The sequence below is a fragment of the Schistocerca gregaria genome, chromosome 8, assembly GCF_023897955.1.
Source record: "Schistocerca gregaria isolate iqSchGreg1 chromosome 8, iqSchGreg1.2, whole genome shotgun sequence".
Taxonomy (NCBI): domain Eukaryota; kingdom Metazoa; phylum Arthropoda; class Insecta; order Orthoptera; family Acrididae; genus Schistocerca; species Schistocerca gregaria.
This window is the reverse complement of record NC_064927.1, coordinates 488,902,110-488,924,760: the sequence shown is the minus strand read 5'-3', so window position 1 is coordinate 488,924,760 and position 22,651 is coordinate 488,902,110. Positions and strand designations below refer to the sequence as shown.

At 40.6% G+C, this 22,651-nt stretch overlaps 1 protein-coding gene across 4 annotated transcripts in view; it reads left to right on the top strand.

Annotated features, from left to right (window-relative positions):
* Positions 1-22,651, top strand: part of LOC126285382 (vesicular glutamate transporter 1-like) — a 136,712-nt gene that overhangs the window by 46,354 nt on the left and 67,707 nt on the right. For all 4 annotated transcript variants that reach the window (XM_049984720.1, XM_049984719.1, XM_049984721.1 and 1 more), the window contains exon 5: positions 17,920-18,094. In XM_049984720.1, the coding sequence (XP_049840677.1) occupies positions 17,920-18,094 (175 nt within the window). The remainder of the gene's footprint in view (positions 1-17,919; positions 18,095-22,651) is intronic.

Below are 22,651 nucleotides of genomic sequence, written 5' to 3'. Positions count from 1 at the left end.
AACATGCGGTGTTTGGTGGAATTTGAATTTATATCTTTTAATACAAAAATATGCTGCATGCATGTTGCTGTACATCAAAGATCTTTCCAAAACGTGTCTTTTTCTCTGAGTTTAATTTTCTAAAGTGCCAGGAAATGCTATGCCCGTGTAGAAAACCTTAAACATTCAAAGGATTGATAAATTATACAGTTCCGAGGGAAAATATACTGTGAGTTAACAGAGAAAAACTATGTTTTCACCAGGGAGAAAGTATATTTTTAATTTGGGAATCTGTAAGAAATCCGTGTTTTTGTTCTCCCCCCCCCCCCCCCTTTCCCTCCTTGTCTGCATATACACCCTGTATTCTCCTCTAACTGCTATCTCAATTATTGAACAATTGAACTATATCAGATTCTATTCTTAGTTAATGTACTGAACCATAAATAGGATAAATATCATTCTCAAGTGTCTACACTAATTACTGTTTGTTGTTGTTGTTGTTGTTGTTGTTGTTGTTGTTGTTGTCTTCAGTACTGTGACTGGTTTGATTCAGCTCTCCATGCTACTCTATCCTGTGCAAGCTTCATCATCTCCCAGTACTTACTGCAACCTACATCCTTCTGAATCTCCTTAGTGTATTCATCTGTTGGTCTCCCTCTACGATTTTTACCTTCCACGCTGCCCTCCAATGCTAAATTTGTGATCCCTTGATGCTTCCGAACATGTCCTACCAACCGATCCCTTCTTCTAGTCAAGTTGTGCCACAAATTCCTCTTCTCCCCAATTCTGTTCAATACCTGCCCATTAGTTATGTGATCTACCCATCTAATCTTCAGCATTCTTCTGTAGCACAACATTTCAAAAGCTTCTATTCTCTTCTTGTCCAAACTATTTATCGTCAATGTTTCACTTCCATACATGGCTACACTCCATACAAATACTTTCAGAAATGACTTCCTGACACTTAAATCTATACTCGATGTTAACAAGTTTCTCTTCTTCCGAACCGCTTTCCTTGCCATTGCCAGTCTACATTTTATATCCTCTCTACTTTGACCATCATCAGTTATTTTGCTCCCCAAACATCAAAACTCCTTTACTACTTCAAGTGTCTCATTTCCTAATCTAATTCCCTCAGCATCACCCGACTTAATTCGACTACATTTCATTATCCTCGTTTTGCTTTTGTTGATGTTCAACTTATATCCTCCTTTCAAGACACTGTCCATTCCGTTCAACTGCTCTTCCAAGTCCCTTGCTGTCTCTGACAGAATTACAATGTCATTGGCGAACCTCAAAGTTTTTATTTCTTTTCCATGGATTTTAATACCTACTCCGAACTTTTCTTTTGTTTCCTTTATTGCTTGCTCAATATACAGATTGAATAACATCGGGGAGAGGCTACAACCCTATCTCACTCCTTTACCAACCACTGTTTCCCTTTCATGAGTCTTATGACTGCCATCTGGTTTCTGTACAAATTGTAAATAGCCTTTCGCTCCCTGTATTTTACCCCTGCCACCTTCAGAATTTGAAAGAGAGTATTCCAGTCAACATTGTCAAAAGATTTCTCTAAGTCTACAAATGCTAGAAACGTGGGTTTGCCTTTTCTTAATCTTTCTTCTGAGATAAGTCGCACGGTCAGTATTGCCTCACGTGTTCCAATATGTCTACGGAATCCAAACTGATCATCCCCAAGGTCACCTTCTACCAGTTTTTCCATTTGTCTGTAAAGAATTCACGTTAGTATTTTGCAGCTGTGACACTAATTATTGATACAAAAATAAATTCTTTGCTACAAACATTCTTTGCCCTTCACTAGGAAATGTAATTATAGACAAGCCATTGCCATTTTGAAAATGACTGACCACTGTGAATTATTACTACTGCTGGTGAGCTCGTGCCAGTGACTGCTACACTGCTGCCTCCAACTAGCCACCGCTGCTACTGCTACTTTGACTGCCAACAGCTAACGGCTAATAATATCTTTTGGCTGCTGAACACTGCAGGTGTTATCTCGTAGCTGCCTGCTATCTTTCAATGATTCTGAAGACTGCGTGCAATAACACAAAGTTGCCTGGTGTCTTCACCAACGTACTGCCTTCTTGACTCTGTATGTGGACAGATAAACAGCACCTGAACAAATTTAAGAGTGGTGTAGAAACGAGGGACTTCTCAGTCTCCACAGTGTTTCTGGAGAGCTTGGTCTGCCCATGACAACCACTCACTCAATATTTTCCTGTCCTCTTCTCTCCTAGTGACATCCTGTACACATTGGTCACCACAATAGAGTATCCCATCCCGATACTAGCTGTGATACTGTACAACGCCAACTGAATACTCCCTCACTTCATATGATATGGATAACTGAAGTCCTTACTGTCTTCAATAATCCACAGAATCAGGCTGGCATATTCAGGATAGGATAAAGCACTACAGGGTGTACATAAAGTCCGGGATCACTTTCAATTAATTATTGAAAAAGAACTAAACATTATACAGCTGTCATACGTATTGCAATTTGAAGAGAAATTCTGAAAGTGTTTTTTTTTTTTACAAATATTAGTAATGCGAACCATGAGTGATCGAGTGACCTGGCAGATGTCAATATGGTAATATAGTTCTTGACATACTTGTCCCAACTTGTCATCATCACCAGTGGCAGTCGCTTCTTGTATTCTCTCCTGGAGCTCTGCTACATCACGTGGTAGAGTTGGTACATGCACCAGATCTTTAATGTGTCCCCACAGAAAAAGTCACACAGAGTGCGATTTGGTGGTCAGGGAGGTCATTTTATGAAACAACTGTCCTCTTATGTACCATGACCGGTCTATCGATGGGGCAGCTCCATATTCAGGTACCCATTAACTTCACAATAAAAATGGGGTGGATCCCCATCCTTCTGAAATATGAACAGAGCCATTTCAAGTTCGTGGGATGCACGACATACCGATTTCTTTGGACTCCTTATGACTGTCTTGTATGCACTCCACATTCACTTCACTCACACTTTCTTTGCCGGGCATAAGCAACCCATCGCAACGAATTTGTTGTGCCAGTGGTAAATGGAGTTCCGTGTTGGTGGCTTCTTACCGTACTTGGTTCTAAACATCCATCGAACAGCTGTAGCAAAATTGTTTTTGTCGAACTCCAACACACAGAAAGCTCGCTCCGCACTTGAGCTCTTCATGTTTGTGACTAGTGCCAAATTACCAAACTACACTGTGGCGGTATATATGAAAAAAAAACTTTCAGGTTTTTTCTTCAAAATGACATATGTATGATATCTGTACAATGTTTGGTTCTTGTGCAATAAATAATTGAAAGTGTTCCCGGTCTTTATGTACACCCTGTATATTGTTCTTCAGTTATATTATAAATTTTAATATTCTTCAAATGACTTCTTTCATTGGTATGAATGACCATGTTAATCAGCAGGACCACACCTCATATGAAAATTTCTTCATAATTATTTCATGTCTATTTTAATGGAAAGTGGATTCCAATCTCTGCTTCTATCAAGCAGGATCATTTAGCCTACCTAGTTGAGAAGGGATTGTCTTTTAAAGTTCAAATAAATTGTTATTGTCATGTAATAAATGCTTTTCTCGTTTCACTAGAACAATAACATTTCGTGTCGTTAAATTCACTCAGCCACAGATACTCTTTGAGAGCACTGCTACACAACATTGATATAATATCACTTTAAACTGTCTGCAATGAGAATGAGAGATTTGTTACTCTTTAAAATTCCTATGTCCACTTCACCATCAAACACACCTCTAATTTGAAACTGTTAGTAAGTAAAATTCACATTGTGTATAGCTGGAAGTAAAGTTCACTTACCATATTGTTCCGAGGCAATAAAATACAAGTATTTTGCTGTATCGTTCAAAGTCAGTCCTGTAAACAAATTGAGATTTCACTCTTTCTCTTAGTTCGGAATCATAATTCAAACACTTCTTCTCAATTAGATGAGGCTTCAGTACATATTTCAATGTGCATCTGACTTCCAAAACTAACTTGCTCACTAATGACTTCAAAGTAGGGTTCAATGATCACCAGATGTTAAAATCAAAGTCCTTTCCTTCATATGCATCACTCATAGGCTTTTCAGTGTTAATATGTAGTAAATAAAATTGAAATAATTTCTGTATTGCTCATTTGTGCACAGTCTACACTACTCAAGAGACATAGTAATCACACATTTAAAATAACATTAATTTTATTTACAAGATGTTGGAATAGTGTACAGTGGTCATTACAAGCTCATTACTTTTTGTGAACTGTTACCTGTAATGGAAATTCCAGTTTGGAATATCAACCGTTGTGGAAAGGAATGCTATTCACCATAAATATGACACATTGAGTTTCAGACAGGCACAACAAAAAGACTGTTGCACATTAAGCTATTGGCCAAAGCCTTCTTCAGAAATGAAGCACAAACACAGTCACACGATTAAGCACACCTCAACGCACTTGACCACTATCTCTGGCGAAAGCTTAACGTGTAACAGTCTTTTCTTTGCACCTGTCCGCAACTCACTGTCATCCTTACTATAATTTCCATGATTGTGAACTGATACAGTTGCAGAAATTCATTTCCAACATCAGTTTTATAATAATGCATGGAGAAGACGCTGACAATGATGATCTGATATTCTTGGTTTTGCAGACTGGTGATGTTTTCTGATTAGTAATTCACACTGCTGCATAGGTTAAACACTGCAGGGCCACCAGGATCTCCCACATGCAACATGAAACAAACAATGGAAAATCCAGCATGGAATAATCACAATATTATCAAAAGGATAGTTGCTATTCACCCTATAGCAGAGATGCTGAGTCACAGATAGACACAACAAATAGACTGTCAAACTAGGAAGCACTCAGCCAAAAAGGCTTTGTTATGGTGGGGGACGGTAAAGTGGTGCTTGTGGCAGCATACAGGGACAACGTGGGGATTGGGGAGGGCATCTGGGTGCAAAAGCATACCACGTACCGGGAGGGCGTGGGGTTGGGGGGGGGGGGGGGGGGGATGGTCAGTGGAAAAGGAGAGAATTACAAAGTAGGTGGAATGGGAATAGTTAAGGGATAGGTGAGTAGAGGACAATGACTAATGAATGTTGAGGTCAGTAGTGTTACAGAACATAGAATATGTTTCAGGGAGATATCCCACCCGCGCACTTCAGGAAAGCTGGTGTTGGTGGGAAGGATCCAGATGGAACAGGCTGGAAGGTAGACATTGAAATGAAGATAATGTTGGGCAGGCTGCCCAGCAATTGGATGGTCCAGCTGTTTCTTGACCACAGTCATAGGTGGCCATTCATGCGGACAGGCAGATTGTCAGTTGTCATGCCCACATAGAATGCAGCACAGTGGTTGCAGCTTACTTTGTAGATCATATGACTGGTTTCACAGGTAGCCCTGCCTTTGATGGGATAGGTGATGTTCGTGACCAGACTGGAGTAGCTGATGGTGGGAGGATGTATGGTACAGGTCTTGCATTTAGGTCTATTACAGGGACTATGACCTGTGAGGCAAGGTGTTGGGAGAAGGTGTTGCACAGGGATGGACAAGGATATCACGTAGGTTCAGTGGGCAGTGGAATATCACTGTGGGAGGGGCAGGAAGGACAGTGTGTAGAATATTTCTCTTTTCAGGGCATGATGAGAGGTATTCAAAATTCTGGCAGAGAATGCGATGCTGTTGCTCCAGTCCTGGGTGCTACTAACTCATGATGGGAATGCTTCTCTGTAGCTGGATGACAGGACTTTGGGAGGTGAGTGGTGACTGTAGAGGTAAGGCAAGGGAGATCTGTTTCTGTATGAGCTTGGGAGGGTAATTACTTTGTGAGACCTTTGGTTTATTTCGAGTGGGACTGCTCATCACTACAGATGAGACAGTCATGGCTGGCTAGGTTGTTGGAATAGATTTCTTGGTATGGAATGAGGGGCACCTGTCAGAGCGGAAGTATTGCTGATGGTTGGTAGGTTTGATATGGCCAGAGGTATTGTTAGCCATCTTTGAGGTGGAGGTAAATATCGAGGAGGGTAGCTTGTTAGGTTAATTGGGTTGAGTAGGACCAGGTGGAGGACGTAGGAGAGATGGTATTGAGGTTCTGGAAGATTGTGAGTAGGGTGTCGTGAACCTCGATCTAGATAATGAACATATCATTAATGAATCTGAACCAGGTGAAGGATTTGGGACTCCTTGTGGTTAGAAGAGATTCCCCTAATTGGCCCATGAACGGGTTGGCATGTAGGATGGTGCCATTTGGGTGCCTGTAGCTGTACCCCAGATTTGTTTGTAGGTAATGCCTTCAAAGGCGAAGAAATTCTGGGTGAGGGTATAGTTGCTCATGTTGACTAGGGAGGAAGTGGTAATTTTGGAATCCATTGGATGTTGAGAAGGGCAGTGATCAATAGTGGCAAGGCCGTGGGTATTCAGGATGTTAGCATAAAGGGAGGTGGCATCAATAGTGACAAGCAGAGCACCATGCGATAAAGAAACATGGACTGGGGAGAGTTGGGGGAGGAAACATCTCATATATTTTTTTATAGGAGGGTAAGTTGCCAGTAATAGGCTGACGGTTGTATGTATTCTACTCCTCTCTCACATAATTTGTTGATTGTCTCTGTCTTTATGGTTAACTCTGTTAATAAGCTTTGAGAGGAGTAAGATTTACAATAAACATTTTACTTATCTTCTTTTCTCATGGTTGGGTCCAGTTCCTCATGTCAAGGGATGATTCTTGAAGCTGAAATTTTTGACATTAAAAGTTCCAATTGACATAATAAGTTCTGAAAAATGACCTGAGCTGAATTTTTCATTTACATGTTAATTTTTATTGTCTCACATTTTTCTATATCACACTGTCTTTACAATTTCCACGTCACCAAAACCAAAAACTACAGTTCTATTTCCAAAAATAAAAATACATCCGATCACATCAGAGGCATGCCCACCACCACCTCACTCAGCAGTAACAATAATATTCCAAAGGGTTTACAAATTCTCTTGAGAAACAAATCTCCACCAATTTATATTATTATTTCATGACTCAATCCAGAAATAAACATAACAGATATTGTCAGATTGCATAATTAATAATATAAATTCAAGAGTGCCATATATTCTGTAATTTCAAATATTTCTAAAAGAAAAGTAATTTTAACTGTACATTCAAAGCTAGCACATATTGGTTGTTGTTGTTGTTGTTGTTGTCAGTGGTGGTGGTGGTGGTGGTGGTCTTCAGTCCTGAGACTGGTTTGATGCAGCTGTCCATGCTAATCTATCCTGTGCAAGCATCTTCATCTGCCAGTACCTACTGCAACCTACAGCCTTCTGAATCTGCTTAGTGAATTCATCTCTTGGTCTCCCTCTACGATTTTTACCCTCCAATGCTAAATTTGTGATCCCTTGATGCCTCAAAATATGTCCTACCAATTGATCCCTTCTTCTAGTGAAGTTGTGCCACAAACTCCTCTTCTCACCAATTCTGTTAAATACCTCTTCATTAGTTATGTGATCTACCCATCTAATCTTCAGCAGTCTTCTGTAGCACAACATTTCAAAAGCTTCTATTCTCTTCTTGTCCAAAGTATTTATTGTCCATGTATCAATTCCATACATGGCTACACTCCATACAAATACTTTCAGAAATGACTTCCTGACACTTAAATCTATACTCAATGTTAACAAATTTCTCTTCTTCAGAAACACCTCCCTTGCCATTGCCAGTCTACATTACATATACTCTCTACTTCGACCATCAGTTATTTTGCTCCCCAAATAGCAAAACCCATTTACTACTTTAAGCATCTCGTTTCCTAATCTAATTCCCTCAGCATCACCCGACTTAATTCGACTACATTTCATTATCCTCGTTTTGCTTTTGTTGATGTTCATCTTATATCCTCCTTTCAAGACACTGTCCATTCCATTCAACTGCTCTTCGAAGTCCTTTGCTGTCTCGGATAGAATTACAATGTCATCGGCGAACCTCAAAGTTTTTATTTCCTCTCCATGGATTTTAATACCTACTACGAATTTTGCTTTTGTTTCCTTTACTGCTTGCTCAATATACAGATTAAATAAGATTGGGGAGAGGCTACAACCCTGTCTCACTCCCTTCCCAACAACTGCTTCCCTTTCATGCCCCTCGACTCGTATAACTGCCATCTGGTTTCTGTACAAGTTGTAAATAGCCTTTTGCTCCCTGTATTTTACCCCTGCCACCTTCAGAATTTGAAAGAGAGTATTCCAGTCAACATTGTCAAAAGATTTCTCTAAGTCTACAAATGCTAGAAATGTAGGTTTGACTTTCCTCAATCTTTCTTCTTAGATACGTCGTAAGGTTAGTATTGCCTCACTTGTTCCAACATTTCTACGGAATCCAAACTGATCTTCCCCGATGCTGGCTTCTACCAGTTTTTCCATTTGTCTGTAATGAATTCATGTTAGTATTTTGCATCCGTGACTTATTAAACTGATAGTTCAGTAATTTTCACACCTGTCAACTCCTGCTTTCTTTGAGATTGGAATTATTATATTCTTCTTGATGTCTAAGGGTATTTTGCCTGTCTCATACATCTTGCTCACCAGATGGTAGAGTTTTGTCAGGACTGGCTCTCTCAAGGCCGTCAGTAGTTCTAATGGGAAATTGTCTACTCCCGGGGCCTTGTTTCGACTCGGGTCTTTCAGTGCTCTGTCAAACTCTTCACACAGTATCATATCTCCCATTTTATCTTCATCTACATCCTCTTTCATTTCCATAATATTGTCCTCAAGTACATTGCCCTTGTATAGACCCTCTATATACTCCTTCCACACTTCTGCTTTCCCTTCTTTGCTTAGAACTTGGTTTCCATCTGAGCTTTTGACATTCATACAAGTGGTTCTCTGTTCTCCAAAGGTCTCTTTAATTTTCCTGTAGGCAGTGTGTATCTTACCCGTATTGATATAAGCCCGTCCTCTAGTCTTCCCTGCTTAGCCATTTTGCACTTCCTGTCGATCTCATTTTTGAGATGTTTGTGTTTCCTTTTTGCCTGCTTCATTTACTGCATTTTTATATTTTCTCCTTTCATCAATTAAATTCAATATTTCTTCTGTTACACAAGTATTTTTACTAGCCCTCATTTTTTGACCTACTTAATCCTCTTCTGCCTTCACTACTTCATCCCTCAAAGCTACTCATTCTTCTTCTACTGTATTTCTTTCCCCATTCCTGTCAATTGTTCCCTTATGCTCTCCCTGAAACTCTGTACAACCTCTGGTTTAGTCAGTTTATCCAGGTCCCATCTCCTCAAATTCCCATCTTTTTGCAGTTTCTTCAGTTTTAATCTACAGTTCATAATTAATAGATTGTGGTCAGAGTCCACATCTGCCCCTGGAAATGTCTTACAATTTAAAACCTGGTTCCTAAATATCTGTCTTACCATTGTATAATCTGTCTGATACCTTCTAGTATCTCCAGGCTTCTTCGATGTATACAATCTTTTGTCGTGATTCTTGAACCAAGTGTTAGCTATGATTAAGTTATGCTATGTGCAAAAATCTACCAGGCAGCTCCCTCTTTCAGTTCTTACCCCCGATCCATATTCACCTACTACGTTTCCTTCTCTCCCTTTTCCTACTACCGAATTCCAGTCACCCATGACTATTAAATTTTCATCTCCCTTCACTATCTGAATAATTTCTTTTATCTCATCATACATTTCTTCAATTTCTTCATCATCTGCAGAGCTAGTTGGCATATAAACTTGTACTACTGTGACAGGCGTGGGCTTCGTGTCTATCTTGGCCACAACGTAGTTTGTAGTAGCTTACCCACACCCCTATTTTTTATTCATTATTAAACCTACTCTTGCATTACCCCTATTTGATTTTGTATTTATAACTCTGTATTCTCCTGACCAAAAGTTCTGTTCCTCCTGCCACCGAACTTCATTAATTCCCGCTATGTATAACTTTAACCTATCCATTTCCCTTGTTAAATTTTCTAACCTACCTGCCCGATTAAGGGATCTGATATTCCACGCTCCGATCCGTAGAACGCCAATTTTCTTTCTCCTGATGATGATGTCCTCTTGAGTAGTCCCCGCCCGGAGATCTGAATGTGGGACAATTTTACCTCTGTAATATTTTACCCAAGAGTATGCCATCATCATTTAACCATAAAGTAAAGCTGCATGCCCTTTGGAAAAATTACGGCAGTAGTTTCCCCTTGCTTTCAGCCGCTCGCAGTACCAGCACAGCAAGGCAGTTTTGGTTATTGTTACAAGGCCATATCGGTCAATCATCCAGACTGTTGCCTCTGCAACTACTGAAAAGGCTGCTGCCCCTCTTCAGGAATGACACATTTGTCTGACCTCTCAACAGATACCCCTCCATTGTGTTTGCACCTACGGTATGGGTATCTGTTTCCCTGAGGCACGCAAGTCTCCCCACCAACGGCAAGGTCCATGGTTCATGGGGGGGATATTGATTATAACAATGAAAATAAAGTAATGTCTTTCTACAGATTTTATCCTAAAATATAATTCATTGTGTACAAAATCATAGGAAATTCTTTTATAAAAACAGCTGATATGTTATTAACCTATCCAGAATCTGATTTTTTTTATTTTTTTATTTTTTTTATTACATCTGTTGAGGAAAAGTAACGCTATAGCAGTGTCTCCCTTTACAAGGTGTTGGTCTATGAGAACAGGGATTTTCTCGGGGGGCAGGGGGGGGGGGGGGGGCACTGTAATGGGCTACATAATGGGTCGCACTGGGTGGCTGGGTTTGTGGACTTTGGGGTGCATGTAGATGATAGGAGTGCAGGCGTGGTAGGGGTGAGCGGAGAGGTGGACTCCAGTGAGAGGTCTCGGATGGGCCTAAGGATTTGAGGACAGGCTGGAATCCTGACAGATTTCTGGAATGGGGTCATTGCGGCAGGGTTTGTAGGTGAATGAATCTGACAACTGGTGGAGTCTTTGTGCCAGGTCATCTTGGCTGTTCAAAACAACAGTGGTGGAGCCTTGTCAGCAGGTAAGATTGTAAGGTTGGTATCAGTGTTTAGGTGGTAGATTGTGGTTCTTTCTGCAAATGTAAGGTTCACTTGGATGTTAAGGATTTGGGGAATGAGGGTGAGACAAGGTTTGAGCTTAAGAAATTCTGGAAAGTTAACAGGGGGTGATTTGAGGACAGTGGGTGTGGATCACAGTTGGATGAAGGAGTGAAGTGAATCAGGCAGGATTCAACATTGGTCATTGGTTGAGTTTGATTGGTGGGTTTGGTGGCAAAGGAGGACCAAGAAGAGGAGAGTACAACTCCAGCATGGTTAAATTTGGGAGTGGGGCAAAAAGTGAAGCATTTCCAAAAGGCTGGTACTTTTGTGAGGCTAAGGCTTTTGGAGAAAGGTTCATGACTGTGTTGCAGGTCTGTTTAACTTCTGGATTCTGTATGGTGGTGGGAGGGAGTTTTCGAGGATGCGGTGAATGTAGTAGGTCTACGAGACAGGGTTTGTCAGCTGTGAGGGGGCATGGGGGAGGTCTGGGGGTTGTTGTAAAGATGATGGATAGTCATAGTCCTAGGTGGATGTAGGAAGTGAATAGGTTGGAGAGTTTTTTGAAATGGCATTGTGCGTGCTGAACTTGTCCCTGGAAGGCAAGAGTTTGTGTGTGATATAAGATCCAGGAACTTGGGGTTGCATATCAGGATAATTTTGTGGATGGATGGAAGATATTGCATGGAGGTTTGGGTCTGATTGACATGGTTTTGTAGGACTGTGTTGATAAAGGTTAAGGACTGGTGGAATCTGAGCAGATGGAGGTCATTGTGGAAGGAGGGGTTGCAGCCGGTGATGGTTAATTTGATGGTAAGACTTTGCGGGTGGGAGGATTCCATGAGCCAAGCAACAATGTAGGAACAGTATGTAGGACTGTGTTCTGACTAGAGATACGGGAACTTTTCTGTATTGCTGCAGATGGAAGGAGCATGTATCCATGGTGAATCATAAAAACACATAAAAATACATAAATAATATTGAAATACATGCAAAAAATTCATAATAATATACCAAAACTCATGGGAAGAATCACGAATAGGACAAAATAGATGAAATATGATGGAGAGGCCAATAGGGAAAGGCAAACACTAACTGAAATTGATGTGAAAACACCTTGATATCAAATAAAAAAAATTGTCGTGTGGGCTGCAGATCTGTTGGTGGATAAGTGTGAAGAAGGGGAATGGTAGATGTGAACTGATTAGCTTGAGGTACTATTTAGTGTGACACAGGAAGGTATGGAGAGACGCATGGGAGGAGTGATAAATTTGAAGGTCTAGGATTAATGATAATGGCGGGAGTAATGTGGGACGCTAGATGCTGCACAATCAATCGGAGATGCTGCATGAACAATCAATATGGTCTTGCAGCTTTCTGTTGTGCATGTCTGTGGCAGTTGAAACAGTGTGGCTTGTAAGTAGAGTGTGTGGTGCAGTTTGAAGATAACAAGAGAAACACAGGAAATAACAGAAACAAGAATGAACACTGAGCATAGTAATGTGTTGGAAAATAGTAACAAAGGAAAACAGCACTAGGTTACTGGATGGAAGAACAGCTGTTATGCAAAATGCAACAATGGAAAATCCAGGATTGATTAATGACAATATTATGAAAAGGATAGTTCTACTCACCGTATAGCAGAGATGCTGAGTTACAGATAGGGACAACAGAAGTACTGTGAAACAAGTAAGCTTTTGGCCAAAAAGGCCTTCATCAGAATTACACACACACACACACACACACACACACACACACACACACACACACACACACAGTTGACCACAGTCTCTGGCTGCTAAGGCCAAACTGTGTGCAGCAGCACATGAGGGGAGAAGCAATATGGATGGTGGGGGTAAGGAGGAGACTGGGGCAGGGAGTTGGAGGGATAGCAGGGTAGGGTGCGGGGGATGGTAAAGCGCTGCTTGTGGGAGCATACAGGGACGAGGTGGGGAGAGGGTAGTGCAACTATGTACAGTCGGGAGATTTTACAGTGGACAGGGGAGAGGGGGGTATTTTACTGCCCACAGAATCTACACTATATTCTTGTCCATCCCTACACAAACCCTGCTCCCAACTCCTTGCCTCATGGCTCATATCCCTGTAACAGACCTAGATGCAAGCCCTGTCCCATACATCCTGCTGCCACCAGCTACTCTAGTGCAGTCACAAGGATCATCTATCCCATCAACGGCAGGGCTGCCTGTGAAACCAGTCATGTGACCTACAAACTAAGCTGCAGCCACTGTGCTGCATTCTATGTGGGCATGACAACCAACAAGCTACCTGTCTGCATAAAAGGCCACCAGCAAACTGTGGCCAGGAAACAGCTAGACCGAGTGAGGTGGCACAGTGGCTATGACACTGGACTTGCATTCGGGAGGATGACGGTTCCATCCCGCATCCAGCCATCCTGATTTAGGTTTTCCGTGATTTCCCTAAATCGCTCCAGGCAAATGCCAGGATGGTTCCTCTGAAAGGGCACGGCCGACTTCCTTCCCCATCTTTGCCTAATCCGATGAGTCCGATGACCTCGCTGTCTCGTCTCCTTCCCCAAACAAGCCAAAAGCAAGAAACAGCTGGACCACCCAGTTACTAAGAATGCTAACCACCACGAAGTTCTTCATTTAAATGACTGCTTCACAGCCTGTGCCACCTGGGTCCTTCCCACAAACACTTTTTTGAATTGCATGGATGGGAACTCTTCCTGCAATATATTCTATGTTCCCGTAACCTTCCTGGCCTCAACCTTTGTTAGTCATTGTCCTTTACCCACCAATCCCTTTGCCTGTTCCCATTCCAGTGCTGCAAAGCCCTCTATTCCTCCAACACACCCACCAACATCACACTTCTCTGCTCCCTGTCATTTGTCTAACCTCCTGACTGTACCCTCTCCTAACCTCATCCTTGTACGCTTACACAAGCAGCACTTTACCATTCACCACCCCCCACCCATACCCAACCAGACTGATTTTCCCATCATGTGCTGATGCTTGCAGTCTATCCTCGGCAGCCAGAGACTCTCTGTGTGTGTGTGTGTGTGTGTGTGTGTGTGTGTGTGTGTGTGATTCTGATGCCGTTTTTCGCTGAAAGCTTACTTGTTTGACAGTCCTTTCATTGTGCCTATCTGTGACTGAGCATCTCTGCTGTATGGCGAATAGCAACTATCCTTTTCATAATACAGGAAAAAAACATTTTTAGTACACATATCACATGCAGAAATACATAATTAAATCGTATGGTTTTCTTGTGTACCTAACCTTGCTCAGGTGGAAAATAAGGACGGTGCTGCTCACTAAAACGTCCCAAATACTGGGTTGGGGCCCTTTGGAAGGACATGGCCAATTTTCTTTCACATCTTTCCCCAACATAGGCTTTGTGCTCAATATGTAATGGCCTCATCATGAATGGGACATTAAGCATTTTCCTCCTCCAGATGTGGGTGAATAAAAGCTGAAGATAAAGCAGGTGCAGAAAAATGGAAGGGCAGTCATATAGAAAATTTTGTAGAATAATTATGAATGGAGTTGTTTGTCTGATACTGAAGCATAACTAGTGTTATGCAAGTTGATCTGTGAGTGCTACAGTGTTGTCTGTCTCCATGTCTGTCTGTCTGTCTGTCTGTCTCCATGTGTGTCTGTCTGTCTCCATAGGCATGTAAAACAAGCCCAGCATCAATTTCAAATATCCAGCTCAACATAATTAAAGTATTGTCTCTGCAGTCTTTTAGTGAAAAGGATTGCAGGCAGGTCTTGATCCAGTCTGTGTGCAAGAGTCTTGTGTTCTGCCATCTTAGCAACTTGTCAATTTATATCTGTCTGCAGTCGACACAGTGTACATATACTGCTACCTTTGTTGTTATATCATCTGATTCTTTTCATCTAGCAGTACGAGATTATCCATTTGGATTATTACAATATTGCAGTACCTGTATTATTCAAAATAAGATGGAAAGTTTCTTTGAACATGCAAGCATGTCGATAGTAACTTTGCACTGTATTTGGGATATCACAGGTACTGCAATATCATATTTATTTACAAACTCCCGATGAGCGACTTTCAAGTAAAATATCTTGCCTGCATGGGAACATACATAATGGATGTGGGAGTACAGGTTGTCAACACACGATTCATGACAAATGGAAGTTTGGGTCTGGCCATGAATCGCATACAAGTAGCCAAATGGTAAGGCCACTGCCCAGAATAAGCGTGGAATCCGGGTTCGAGTCCCGGTCCAGCACAAATTTTCATTGTTGCCATTCCATTCAACAGCTGATGGTTGTCCATATTCACAATTGTGAACATATTTAATGTATTTGGACTAATTGTTAAGGTTTAAAAGTCTACCTCGAAAGGTCAAATTCCTGTCTGGTCACTGAGATGTACGTTTTCCTTTTTTCCTAGAATTGCGTAATATAGATATTGGCATGTTTCACTTAATAAGATTATGACGAGTTTCTTTCAACACACGTCTTCAACCAAGCTAGTAGGTGATCAAGCACAGATTGAAGCTTGGAGGGGTTGCAATGACTCACCCTCGCCTCCTATCCCCCAATAAAAACTATTTTATTTCAAACAGTTTACAATTCTCTGAGCTAACTCTGAGAATGTAGTAGCATGCAAACTGAGGGTCTTGAACATGGATATGAACTTTAGAAAAATACAGGTTTTGTTACCTGAGGGCTAGCCCACGCAGATGGATTTGTGACCCGACTGGCAGCAGACAACATTCTCGACAGGCAAAGGCACCCAAATCCACAGGTTGACCAACAATAAGGCCAATATGGCTCATGAGGTGGTTGGCAGAACTGGAAAATGACAGAAAGTTGGGTTAGGCAAAACAGAAATGCGAAGACTCTCTGTTACGGGAAAAAAAATGGTGTGTATATACCAGTAACTTGCTCCAGTGTAGGCAGAAATGACTGACAAAAACAGGATAGCCCCACCCCCAACCCCACAGCTTACCCTACCCCTATCCAAATTAAATAACACTACTATGTGAAATACTAATCATGCAGATGATGCACTTCAAATTTGTATTTTGTATATTTCAACAATATCAGAATTGTTTGAGCATGTAGCCGTTACAGCTCTCCAGCCAAATGCAACTGTTGCTATTGTCACCACCACCACCACCACCACCACCACCACCATCACAGTTCTTAAGTTAATTGCATGGCAGATGTACCTATCTTTCTTCTAATTTTTCTTCTAAAGAAAGATTAAGGAAAGGCAAACCTACGTTCCTGGCATTTGTAGACTTAGAGAAAGCTTGTGACAATATTGACTGGAATACTCTTTTTCAAATTCTAAAGGTGGCTGGGGTAAAATACAGGGAGCGAAAGGCTTTTTACAATTTGTACAGAAACCAGATGGCAGTTATAAGAGGCAAGGGACATGAAAGGGAAGCAGTGGTTGGGAAGGGAGTAAGACAGGGTTGTAGCCTCTCCCCGATGTTATTCAATCTGTGTATTGAGCAAGCAGTAAAGGAAACAAAAGAAAAATTCGGAGTAGGTATTAAAATCCATGGAGAAGAAATAAAAACTTTGAGGTTCACCGATGACATTGTAATTCTGTCAGAGACAGCAAAGGACTTGGAAGAGCAGTTGAATGGAATGGATAGTGCCTTGAAAGGAGGATATTAGATGAACATCAACAAAAGCAAAACAAGGATAATGGAATGTAGTCGAATTAAGTCGGGTGATGCTGAGGGAATTAGATTAGGAAATGAGACACTTAAAGTAGTAAAGGAGTTTTGCTATTTGAGGAGCAAAATAACTGATGATGGTGGTTGAAGTAGAGAGGGTATAAAATGTAGACTGGCAATGGCAAGGAAAGCGTTTCTGAAGAAGAGAAACTTGTTAACATCGAGGATAGATTTAAGCATCAGGAAGTCGTTTCTGAAAGTATTTGTATGGAGTGTAGCCATGTATGGAAGTGAATAAATAGTTTGGACAAGAAGAGAATAGAAGCTTTCGAAATGTGGTGCTACAGAAGAATGTTGAAGATTAGGTGGGTAGATCACATAACTAATGAGGAGGTATTGAATAGAATTGGGGAGAAGAGAAGTTTGTGGCACAACTTGACTAGAAGAACAGATCGGTTGGTAGGACATGTCCTGAGGCATCGAGGGATCACAAATTTAGCATTGGAGGGTAGCGTGGAGGGTAAAAATCGTAGAGGGAGACCAAGAGATGAATACACTAAGCAGATTCAGAAGGATGTAGGTTGCAGTACGTACTGGGAGAAGGAGCGTGCACAGGACAGAGTAGCATGGAGAGCTGAATCAAACCAGTCTCAGGACTGAAGACCGCAACAACAATGATTAAAATCTTAGGCAACTGTACCACACCAAAACTGAGTCTGACTGCAAGTTTTATTTGCCATTGGGGGACAGTAACAAGCCATGTCCCCTGCCCACCCACCTCTCTCTCACCACCCATTCCCTGTCCCAGTACCCCCCCCCCCCCCCTCCCCGGAACTGTATCCTGGATCCATACCTGAGTGCTTCCAAATTAATGATCTGATTGTTTTTAGAACTTAACACCTTAAACTTTGTCTTTACAATAATGTGAATGCTCACCATTGTCAGCAACCATGGTAAGGAACATAGAAGATTATCTGCTATATTATGTTGCCATATGTGGAATCTAATTCTGTGCAATGCTTGGGTGTTTTAAGTTGTGTGCTTCTGAAGTATACATATTGTTTAAAGAATTATTCCTGAATAACTGAAATTAGTGATTATTTAAATCAGTGTTGTGATAGTTGTATTGTTTGTCCATGTTCTTGTTTCTGCGCTGAATGCAAATGTCTCTGTGGTTCTGAAACAGTAAAGTGACTATCATATCCTTATAGTATAGCGTAAATTGGTTTCTGTTCCTAAGGGTGTGACTTATCCATCAATACATGCAGTATGGGCACGTTGGGCTCCCCCACTGGAACGTAGTCGCCTGGCAACTATAGCCTTCTCTGGAAGCTATTTTGGGACTGTCATTGCAATGCCAGCAGCTGGAGTCCTTGCCGATCATGTGGGATGGCCATCGATCTTCTATGTTTTTGGTGAGTTTCTTATTGATGCTGGTGGTGGTGGTGGTGATGATGATATTATTATTATTATTATTATTATTATTATTATTATTGTATTTTCACTTTGATCCCAAGAAAGTCAGTATATAAAGGGAGATGAAAAATCTAATAATCATGGGAGATTGGAATGCAATAGTGGGGGAAGGATGGACTGTTGTTATAGGAGCTTACTGGCTCAGTTGTAGGAATAAGACAGCAGAATGACTCTTGAGTTCTACAACATATTTCAGCTAGAAATAATGTAGAGAATTTTTAAAAATCACAAGAGGAGGAGATGTCAAGCATAATCCAAAAAGTAGGGTGTCCAATGTGCTGGGGCAGCAGGGAAATTGTTTGCATGGCTTTTGACCACATTGTTTTTCTCTTTGTTCCATCCACTCTCTACAGGAAGCACTGCACTTCCACTGGAGCTTTCAGTCTTGGCTTGGCAGCCAATTGTAATGGAGCTCCTATTAGCCACTACTGCCAGATGTGAAGTTCGTGCAGTTATTTGGTTTTTAAGTGCGTAAGATGTTAATCCAATTGACATTCATTCATAATTGACATAAGTGTATGGGGAGCCATGTATGGATGTCAAAAATGTCCACAAGTGGTTTAGAGAGTTTGCCGTAGGTCGTACTGAAACTCATGACAAAGAAACAAGTAGGAGAATGCCAATTGCCGAAGAGACAATCGTGAAGGTTGAACAAATTGTGCTTTCAGATTGGTGGATCATTCTCAATAAGCTCTACAGAGCTGGTGCTGGCTTTTCTCAAAGCACCATTCACTGGACTTCAAACTGAATGTTGAAATTTCAGAAGGTGTGTGCAACATGGGTCCCAAGAATGCTGATAGAAGACCACAAATGGCAACGCATTTAGCTTTCTGCCAATTTTTTAAATGCTATGCAGGTGGAAAGAATAAAATTTTGCATTCAATAGTCACAGGTGATGAAACCTGGGCTTTATGCTTCACACCAGAGACCAAACAACAATTGCTTAAGTGGCGGCTTTCCGATTAACCCAAGCTGCGAAAATTCAAAAGAACACAGACTGCTGGTAAAGTCGTGGCAGCTTTGTTTTGGAATTGAAAGAGGATATTGTTGGTTGACTTCATTGTTCCTGGGACAACAACAAATACTGACAGGTATTGACACACACTAAAAGAATTCAGACTGGTGATTCAGAACCGAAGAAGAGGAATTCTGAGCAAGCACATATTCCTTCTTCCTGACAATACTTAGCCCCATACTGCCCACCAAAATGGGGATCTTGAGTAACAGTTTGAATGGGAAAGCATCACCCATCCACTCTGTGTTCTGGACCTAGTGCCCAGTGACTACCACTTTTCCCAAATTGAAAGAATTCTTGACTGGAAGGCACTTCAGTGACAACAACAAGGTGAAAGATGAAGTCTGATATTCTTCAATAATATGACTGTGGGCTGGTATGACATGGGCCTACAAAAACTGCTACAGCATTTACAAAAATGCATCATTGAAATGATGATTATGTATCAAAATAGAAAAATGTTAAAGCTTCTAAACTATGTGCAATTTAATGTAAACAAACATTCTTTATATTTAAAAAGCTGAGACATTGCTTTTGGGATAACTCTCATTTTTGGAAAAGGCCAGGAGACAGGAAGATAAAAACTGAGTTACATCATGAGGTAGAGATCTGAAATCAGATATTTGATTTTAAGACGTACAGAGAAGCAAATGTAAAGTCTGATCATAATTTAGTAGTGATGACAAGTAGAGTTAAGAGAATCCTCAGAAAGAATCAGTGTGTATGGAAATGCGATACTTACATATGGAGGATTAATGACACTTGTTCAAAGTTCAGTGGGGCTGTTGACACTAAAATAATGCATACCACATCAGGTAACTTAGTTGAGGAAGACATCCCTGAAGAGGATAATCACAGAAGATTGGTAGAAAAATAGAGGTATGAGAAGTAACTGCAAGACATTGTGTGCACCAGAGGAAATGCTGGAACTGGCAAATAAAAGAAAGAAATCCAAGAATGGTCATGAAAAGGAAGGAATAGAGCAATAGAAGTAACTCAGAAGTGAAATCAACAGGAAGGATAAGGGAGCTGAAACACTATTGCTTCAAGAAAAATGAAAATGAATTGGTTGGGAAATTATAAATGGAAAGGAAAATTCAGCATACTGAAAAGTTTTGTAATTCCACTGTAAACAAATAGGTGAGACACTATATGTAGATGGAAAGAATACAAAGTTCTCCTCTAATGTGATTGTAGATGTAATATGTGTGTATATGGAGAACATAGGGGTCCAGTATTAGCCAGATTTTGTTGGAATAATGGGAGGTTCATGATCAAACAAAGCAGAAACCATAAATAAGATTTCTTCAACATTTCTAAAATCGTTAGAGAAAGAGGCAACAAAATAAGTAATCCAGTTAGCATAGTGAAACTACGGATAAATACCACCAGGCTTTATGAAGAATGTCATTCACACAATCCCAAAGTTAGAAAGGCAAACTAAAGTGAGAAGTACCTTACAATCAGACAGATGGTTCATACATGCAAGTTGCTGTCCAGAATAACAAACAGAACAATGGAAAAGGAAATTGAGGATCTACAAGATGATGATCAGTTTAGGTTTATGAAAGGCAAAGAAAGCTGTTCTGGCATTGTGGTTGATAAGGAAGCAAGACTTAAGAAAAACCAAGGTATAGTCATGGGATTTATTGACCTAGAAAAAATTCTGAACAACTTAAAATGGTGCAAGAAGTTTTAAATCCTCAGAAAAATAGATGTATACTACACAGCAAGACCAGACAGTACATAACATATATTGAGACCTTAGGTACTAACTTCCAGGATGCCAGAGAGAGCAGTAGTGGGCAAAAATTGTAAGAGAAGAAAAAGATCAGAGTGTATATTACAATTAATGAAGACCTTAGGGGTTTATGCAATGAGACGAGGTTAGCACAGGAGAGGAAACTGTTGCAGGTCCCATCAGACCAGTCAAGAGTGATGACAAAATAATACTAAATTAGAGAGCAGTGAAAGTGACAGTTGAGAAGGGCAGGTCAGTTCTCCCATCCCATCCCACCTCTTCCTTCCTTTTCTAATTGCCAATGAGAAGCATTTGGCCCTGCCCAGCTTGGTTCATTGCTCTAAGTTCACCCAGTAGTCACAGTGTCATTCCCACCACTGGTGTCATCCAGGTAGCATCATAAGAAGCAATGGATAGCAAATGAATACCTTAACAGGGTTTATGTGCCAATCCTGTGTACCATTTATGCTGCTGCAGACATGGCTTTGCAATTTTTTTCCTATCCACTATCCAGCATTCACTTATATGTGCATAGCAGCAGCAAAGGTGTTTGGTGTTTCACTAAAAACTGTACGGAGAATATTTGCAGAAACATTGGCAACAGAAACCTGTGATCAGGAAATGAAGTTTCAATCCCTCAGGAAAGATACTAGTGGAAGAAGAACTGTTACTGATTTGGACAATTTCTAGAAAGATATCAATCATATTGCATTGGAATTTTATGTCCATGGTGAGTATCCTAAAAGGCAAAAGGTAGCATATGTTTTAAATGACAAGATGGCTCTTACAGGAGGCCACCATTTGAGTGGAAGAATACTCAAATCTTTGGAATTTAGGTACAGAAAATGCAGTGATATAGTTCTGATGGAGAGATCTAATATTGTAGCATCTAGGGATGCTTTGCTGACAAAAATTGCACCTAATTGGGAAAGAAAATCATTATTGCTCTATTAAGTAATCAATGAGACTTGCCTTAATTAAAATCATGCCAGACAGCACACGTGCCAGTATTTAAAAGGCAGTGGGGGATTGAAAATACTGACTATCAAAGGAAAGAGACTTAATGTCTAACATGCAGGATCATCTGAAAATGGCTTAATCAAAGATGCAAAGCTCATATTTTCATCTTTCAAATCCAACGATTATCTTTAAGAAATGAGTGGTGATGTACTGAAACACTGGTTTTGAGATTTACTTCACGGTTTAGAAGAGGGTTGTGTGATCATAATGGATAATGCCAGTTATCATTAAAGAAAAAAGAACAACATTCGAAATACAAGTAATAAAAAAATAATAAAAAAAACGGAGTTGTATAGGAACTAGAATAGACAAATGTTTTGACTTCAGTCCACAGTAGAAAAATGGAGGTGTAGGTGGAAGTCAGGCACCCAAAGCACCTTTATAATCAATGTGAACTTAACAGCTTAGCAGCAGAAATGGGCCACGATGCTATGAGGCTGCCCCTTATTTCACTGCCAATACAACTCAACAGAAAATTTAAGGGCTGTAGTGAAAGAGAAGATCACATTCAGAAATTGCACATTCAGAATGAAATATGTGCACAATTTATTTGTAGGAGCAAATGTTGTCACGGCAGAAGACTGCATTAAATGCATACACTACACTGAAAATCTGCAAGAAAATTACTTTCTGAAGGGAGAAATCTGAGAAAAGTTAATTGAAAGCATTGTCTTTGCTTGAATGACTCTCAGATAGTGAGTCTTCAGAACAGGACAATTA